Source organism: Nipponia nippon, unplaced genomic scaffold (assembly GCF_047370975.1).
Source record: "Nipponia nippon isolate SJK-2023a ecotype South Korea unplaced genomic scaffold, ASM4737097v1 scaffold_10, whole genome shotgun sequence".
In the NCBI taxonomy this organism is placed as follows: Eukaryota; Metazoa; Chordata; class Aves; order Pelecaniformes; family Threskiornithidae; genus Nipponia; species Nipponia nippon.
Genome location: NW_028262291.1, coordinates 3,788,707 through 3,795,525, shown reverse-complemented (window position 1 = coordinate 3,795,525; position 6,819 = coordinate 3,788,707). Strand labels below are relative to the sequence as shown.

Below are 6,819 nucleotides of genomic sequence, written 5' to 3'. Positions count from 1 at the left end.
TTTTTTTAGTAGTATTTTGAAGACTCTCAGTCACTTCCAGCCCCCATACAAACTCCTCCCGTCCCCATCAGCGTCCTCTCCTTCTTCGCTGGTTCTTGCTCGGGGGCTTCAGGAGACTCTCTCGATATTTCACGTTTGTGTGGAACAGTCGGACCATTTCATGGTCTTTGTTGTCCAATACTCTGGGCAGAAAGAGAGACGATTTCTGTGTCCTGCGAGTTTTAAAGCCCCTTCTGGGTCGTCCTTTCCCATTGATTGAGACATACCAGAGTCTCTCTGCGCTGGCTTTGCGCTTGGTGCCGGCTCTGTTAGGTACAGTCCGGTAGAGACGGGACGCGTAGGTGTTGTAACCCAATTCATGGATCCTCTCCACGAACTCACACTCTGCATTATAATTTTCCTGTAAAGCAAACATGACAAAGTTTAAGACAGACTATATGGGCAATAGCTCTCTTCCACCTCAATAAGATTGGACTAAAGTCTTAAGCAAGACTCTACTCAGTTTTAGGATAAGGACAGCAATGTGCCTGTGAACTGGAGAGATGATTTAATTGCTGCCTATCAACCTTTGACATCTATTAAAAAGGTAAAATACTACAGTTTAATGTAAAATGCGGCTCTTTAATTGGTATATTAGTAGTCTTGCAGTCTATTACATCCAGTTTGTTACAGATATTTGAGCAGTAAACAACACCTTTATGAAGCTTCTTTGTTTGCTTCAGCATAACAAAATGAAAGTACACCCTGCCCACCAGTGTGTTCCTCCAAAATGCTAGGCTGCTCGTTTATCACAAACTGTAAGGGAGAATACACACCCATCCTGGGTGCTCCCATTTTACATGACCTGTCAAAATTTGCCCCTTTTCATCTGGTCCTCAACTGAGAGAAAACAGTGTGCAAAAGCCTGGCAAGAGGAACTCCTTCCTCCTCCCTGGCAGCACTAGAAATTGTGCAAATAAAAGGACCTCCCACACTGTACCTCTTTTCTTAACTACAAAATCATCTTTGCTGTACCTGCGTGATTAAGACTTCAGTATCCAACGTGTAAAGCACAGAAGCAGAGGAGAACTGCTACCATGGTCTTTACAGAGATTTTTTTTATTTAGCATTGCCTCTGTGGAGGACATGGAAAGGGCACAGGTAGCCAGGCTGGGGCCAGAAAAGCCATAGGCTCCATTAACAACACGTCTTTAATGCTGTTCACTCACCAGAAATGCTGATAGGCGTTTAACAAGATTTTAAAAGACTCCACATGTCTCAGCTTCACAGATGTAAAACGGAAGTGCCCTTCCTTGCAAGGACAAGGTTTTCATATGCCGTGGTGCTGGAGCCCACACAACTACCACATGTAGGTAGATTTGTCCTGCTGTCTGCCTCAGTTCTGGCTGTAGAGGGTTTATCACAGAGGAAAACCCTCGAGGATTATCACAATCTGCTAAGGACACAAAGGAATTCTGTAGACTCAACAAACTCATTTTATTGACATGGGAAAATTGGTGATCCAAGGGATAATGGAGTTATTCCAATACCATTTCATAAAATGCTCCCTGTATAATTATCCCCAAAGAAGTCAGTCTTATTTGAAGTAGGGGTTTGCACAGGTTCCTGGCACAGTAACATCAGCAAAGTCGTTGGTCAGTTTTTTCTAGGCAAGCAAAGCCAGGAAGTTTCTCCTGAGCTGAGCCCTCACCCTTTGCTGCTTCTGTGAAAAAAGCTGGAGTGGAACAGCTTCTCCTGGATTGTCCCTCCAGCTCTGAAACACAAGTCTGTAACAGTCTCTCTCAAACTTGAACTGGAACAGCAAAAATTGCCTTTTCTAGTTGTACAGAAACCTTTCACGGCTGATACTCCTTGGCACGTGACAGCTGAACAAACTTCAGGATGGCCTGATGCTCCTCACGCTAGAAAGGGAAGTCCAGGAGAAGAGGACTCTGGGCTATCCTACTCTAGGCTTTTCTGCACTCTAGGAGAGGAGCTTTTTGCTCAGAACTTGTTTAGTCTTGTTTTAATTCAGTTTAATTAATCTGGGGGAAAAACATACCTATTTTGAACAAGAAAGAGAGAAAGATGAGAAAGAACCTGAAAATTCATCCTTCCCATTAATTTCTTTGGGGCAGATGCTGGCGCTGAGCTGTTGGAGGAGCTCCGTTGAAAAAGATGTCCATTTTAATCAGAATATTAACTGGAAGCATAGAAGGGGCCAGCCTTAGCTCTGGCACAGCAGAGCTAGCGTGTCCTCTTTCCACTTCAGCTGCATTTTCCTTTGCCAAATTTGTTTGTGATCTGCTTCTCTGCACCAGCAAAGAACCATCATCTTTACACACAGGCCCTTTAATCAGTGTGCATCACATGAGACACATTACAGAAGCTGGGTTGTAAACACTATCAGAACATTCTTGAAAAGGCGGAGTAAAATACATTAAACCAGGGAGGGAGCTGGTTGATTGTGTTACCTAGGTTGCATTCACATGGAAAAAGCTCACATTGCTTGAGGATATATCATGCTGTTCAAATCAACAGAATTACATGTAACGACTGGTTGGAGGAAGCAACTTTCACATAGCCGTATTTTACCCTCTTCAAATCTGTTTCTGTACCACAGGATTCCTGGAGAAACTGCACAGTATGGCTGTTACACGGTAAGAGATCACAAGATTGGTAAGGATGTAATCAAAGACAATGGAAGAAATTCAAGTAGGTAGATAATGTGTACAGTATACCACCGACACATACGCCTTAGTATGTCCCTGATGTGCAGAAGTCTAAGCTAAAGTATTTTATTCACCAAGGGGAAATATTGGCTGTGCTGAAAAGGCAAGACTCCCACTAATATCAGTAGAGCCCAGATTTTACCTCAAAGATCAGGACAAAAAATGAGGTCAAAGGAGTAGAATAAGGTGTTTATTTTCACATTTATCCTCTTGCACCTTCTCATACTTCCTTTCCTTGCTATAGCCCTGCCTTTTAGTACCTGTAAATTCTTTCACTGCCCAAGCAAACGCTCTGTGCAAAGAAATTCCCATCAGTAGGCTGCTTTCCTGTAACAGAGATGCTCAATTGTTTCTGGGTATTCTTTATCTGACATGTATATCCTCTGCCAGTGTCCAAGACCCACATCAAATATAAATATGGATAATTTTGAATAGAGATGGATGTTCTGCACTGCAAAGGCTGGCTCCTGAGGTCTTTATCAGTCCACCCAATAGCCCAGAACTTTGGTCCTGTGAAATACCTTTGCCAAATACATTCTTCTGCCTTTGGCTGTACAGGCAACAAGAAGTAAGAACACAGTTGCTTTCCACTATTAAGAACAGATTGACTGGTTGCCTGTAACAATTCCAGACAGAAATCTGTTTTAACATTACTCTTTTCTCTAGACATGTTTATTTATAAGAAATCAGTGCTCCCCACTGGACCTGCTCTCCCCATAGGAAATGATAAGCATATGCCAGTCTTAAGTAAAACTTACTGAAGCATAAAGTCTGCCCCTTTTGTTCATGGCCAGGTATCTGCCAGAGAACAAGCCCTTGATGGCAACGATTCCAACGTCAACAGCAGTTATTTCAAGAATACCTAGAAACAGAAACAATTATGAGATATGTTGTTGCTCCCCATCATGTGTAATTTTTTGAGATACATTTGAATGACTGCTTACCTGCAGAGTATGATTTCACAGCTATCACTAGCTCACACCAAAATCATAGTGCAATCATGTGAATGAAACAAGCCTATTATTTGAAACAATATAAAACGATGACGATGTGGGAATTGTTTGAGACAAGCTTGACAATAAATCCCTAGATGTCTGATTGAGATTGAACTCTTTCAAAAATGAAAAAGATCTGACACTGAACTAGAGGTTCACTTAATCCTATATGTATATAAAAAAGTTTAAATCCTCTTTAATGCTTAGGAACACAAGAGCTCTTGACTTATTGAAACCAGTCACAAAGCTGTCCATTTCAGGACAAAGCCCTTGCTGAGGTCTCCAGAGGGTAAAACAGAGTGAGTCGGCTGCATTTTAGAGCCATGTATATAATCGTGAAAGGAACTTGTCATTTAGGAGGTCAGCGTAGCCCTCCAGACAAGGACGATATGACTGTCTGAGCCAAATTAAAAGGGAGGAGATTTTCAGGCTGTCAGAGATGAGGTCTCAAACACAAGGCGAGTGTCACAGGCGAGGCTGGCACAATACCTGCCAAAAGGCTAATGTCCAGCCAAAGGTGCCACGATGCTGACGGAGGCACAAATGGCTCGGGAGATGTTGTGTGGTACGCGCGGGGTGCTCTGGCTGCCTCACTCAAACTCTGCTCTCAGTTCTCCAGCTGTGGCCCAACGGCTCGGTATTTTCTGTTAGTGTTTGGAGGCGAGAGGTGACCCTTGCACCCAAACCCATTGCTGCCTTTTGGCGATGATAAAGCAGAGCCAGGGGCCTGTCCCCTTTGCAGAGCTGGATTTCTGGCCTGACGACGTCTGGGAGAGTTGGTGTGGTTTTGGTACAGCTGTTTTGAATCAAGCGCTGGTTGGCTGCTGAAAGATGCCTCCTCCAGGCTTTGATAGCGAGGGGCTTTTCCTCTAGGAAATAGTGGTTTTCCTTTATGGACTTCAGACAGATCCCTGAGGTCTCCCTATCTCTGTGTGCCATCACCAGCCGGGATTTACGCTTCCTGGGGCGGCGGGGCCGGGGCGGGGGCCGGGCTGTGCCCGCCGCCGGGGCCGGGCTGGGTGCGGGGGCGCCCGGGGCCCCCCCGGGGCAGCGGCCGTGCTGAGCCCCGCTCTCCTCCCTTCTGCCGCCCTCGCACAAACCCCCTCACTCCCGACATATCCCGTTTCATCTTAATTACCGCCGATCCCCGGCACATGTCAAAGGGGACAGATGTGATTTAGCCCGTGGAAGCCCAAGCCCCCCGCGGGAGGCGAGCTGGGGCGGGACGAGGGAGGCGAGGGCAGCCTGCAGCCCGTCGAGGAGGGCACCGGGGAGGTGTGAGGGCACCGGTTGCCCAGCGGGCCGGGCCGGGGCAGGGCTGGCGTGGGAAGCCCCCGGCGGAGCGAGGGCAAGCGCCAGGTCGGGCGGGGGGCGCAGAGCAGGGTCCCGCTCCCCGGCGGGCGGGGGGAGCTTGTGGAGGAGCTGGGGTTTGGAGGGTCCCGCTCTGCCCCCCGGGGACTGAGCCCCTCCGCCGCCGGCCGGGTCCCCGCACCCCGCAGGGCCCGCTCGGGCGCCCGGCAGCCCCCGGGGCCGGAGGGTGCGAGGGCGCGGAAAGGGCGCCGCGGGGTCCGGCGGAGCCAGCGGGGCTCCGGGCACGCCCGGGCGAGGTCTCGCCAAGCCCGACGAGGGAAAGGGGCGAAAGCTCCCGCCGCGGGGGGTGCCCCCGGTCCCCGCCGAGGAGCCCCGGGGCAGCGCCGGGCAGGAGCAGAGGCGGGAGCGGCTTCGCCGCCGCCCCGTCCGGCACCGACCCAGCAGCCGCCGTCGCCCGCCCGTTGCTGCTGGAGCAGAACGCAATTGGTCCGAGCAGGGACCCCCTCCCCGCACAGCCCGGCCCGGGGGGAGCGGGACGGGGAAAGGTGTGCCCGGTACTCACTGAAGGCGCTGTTTTTCTCCAGGGTGCCGTTGATCTTGCCGTTGGGGTGGACCTGCAGGTGGTACTTGGTGGCACAGTAGAGTTTCCTGCGCCTAGGCGCTCCCCCGAGGTGCTCGTAGACGCCGCCGCGGCCCCCCGCATCCCGGCGCGGCCGGGGGTCGCTCGGGGAGGCTCCGGCGGCCTCGGGCACCCCCGCGGCCCGCCCTGGGGCCCACGGCTCCTGCAACAAACTCAGGAACAAGATCCAAATTATAACCATTGTGGCATGGTGGCCGCAGCGCTTAGTCTGCTGAGATGGAGGCTTGGAGCGAATGACACCAGGGGTCCCATTAAAGACGTCTTGCTAGCAGCACTCCAAAGTTGCAGAGCACAGACTGGTTCGAGCCGCGAAGCATTGGCAAGTTTTTATCAGCCTCGATCTGGCCCTTTTATCTGTCTCAGATTTACTTAAATCAATAGACATCAGCAAAGGCCACCGAGGAGTCCCAGCTGTTTGTATTAGATGGAGCTGCCGTGATCAGCCTTCTCCTTGGGTTTCCAGATAGACAGACGGCATGCATGAGAGACAGAGAGGCAGAAGGGGAGAGAGAGAGAGAGAGAGAGAGAGAGAGAGAGAGAGAGACACCCACTGAATTTCGGCAGGAGACTGTGGGGAAAATAGTTGATCGACGGAGCATAGAAATAAAAGCAGCTTCCTGCAACAATAGCCCGATCTGCGACCAATTGATACAAAGCAGAGGAGGCAAAAGGTATCAGTCTCCTGTGAACTCCCAGAGTGCAGCGTGGATAAAATTACACAGCATCTCTCCCCGGCACCCCACACACCGCACACCCCCGCACGGGGGCCGCCCGCCCCGCCGAGAGGCGCGGAGAGGCGCGGAGCCTCCGCCGGGCACCGCCGCCCCCTGCTCAGCCCGGGGCGACGCGGGGGGTGGGGGGGTGGGGGGTGATGCTCGAAGCAAACATCTTCGGGAGGTGGTTTTGGAAAGCGGGCATGTTGCAGGAGGAAGGATAAGAAAGGGGGTGCGGGTCCTGGCGCCTCGGGAGGGGCAGAGCGCCTTTTCGTGGCTTTCCCTCCGGCGTCAGGGGTTTCTCAGCGCCCGTCCCCCCCCCCCCCCCCCCCGGCTTTGTCCCCGGTGCGGAAAGCAAACAGTTATTGCTAAATCAATCAGCTCACAGTTACAAATAATACGCATTATTTAGATAGGTCTTCCAAGATTTAGCCGTTTCTAAATTAACG

The 6,819-nt window shown here is 50.9% G+C and overlaps 1 protein-coding gene across 1 annotated transcript; it reads right to left on the bottom strand.

Annotated features, from left to right (window-relative positions):
- Positions 1–5,838, bottom strand: FGF3 (fibroblast growth factor 3). Its single transcript, XM_087746713.1, has 3 exons — positions 5,580–5,838; positions 3,470–3,573; positions 1–400 (listed from the first exon to the last, which is right to left on the bottom strand). The coding sequence occupies exons 1-3, from the start codon at positions 5,836–5,838 to the stop codon at positions 68–70; spliced, it is 696 nt and encodes a 231-aa protein (XP_087602839.1). The 3' UTR covers positions 1–67.
- Between the last annotated feature and the right edge of the window lie 981 nt (positions 5,839–6,819).

Excerpts from the sequence above, each read along its gene's own strand:
- FGF3 (XM_087746713.1), bottom strand. The coding sequence starts at position 5,838 with ATGGTTATAATTTGGATCTTGTTCCTGAGTTTGTTGCAGGAGCCGTGG. Across the intron at positions 3,574-5,579 it reads GGAGAAAAACAGCGCCTTCA|GTATTCTTGAAATAACTGCT; the intron begins GTGAGTACCGGG and ends TTCTGTTTCTAG. Across the intron at positions 401-3,469 it reads GGGGCAGACTTTATGCTTCA|GAAAATTATAATGCAGAGTG; the intron begins GTAAGTTTTACT and ends TTTGCTTTACAG.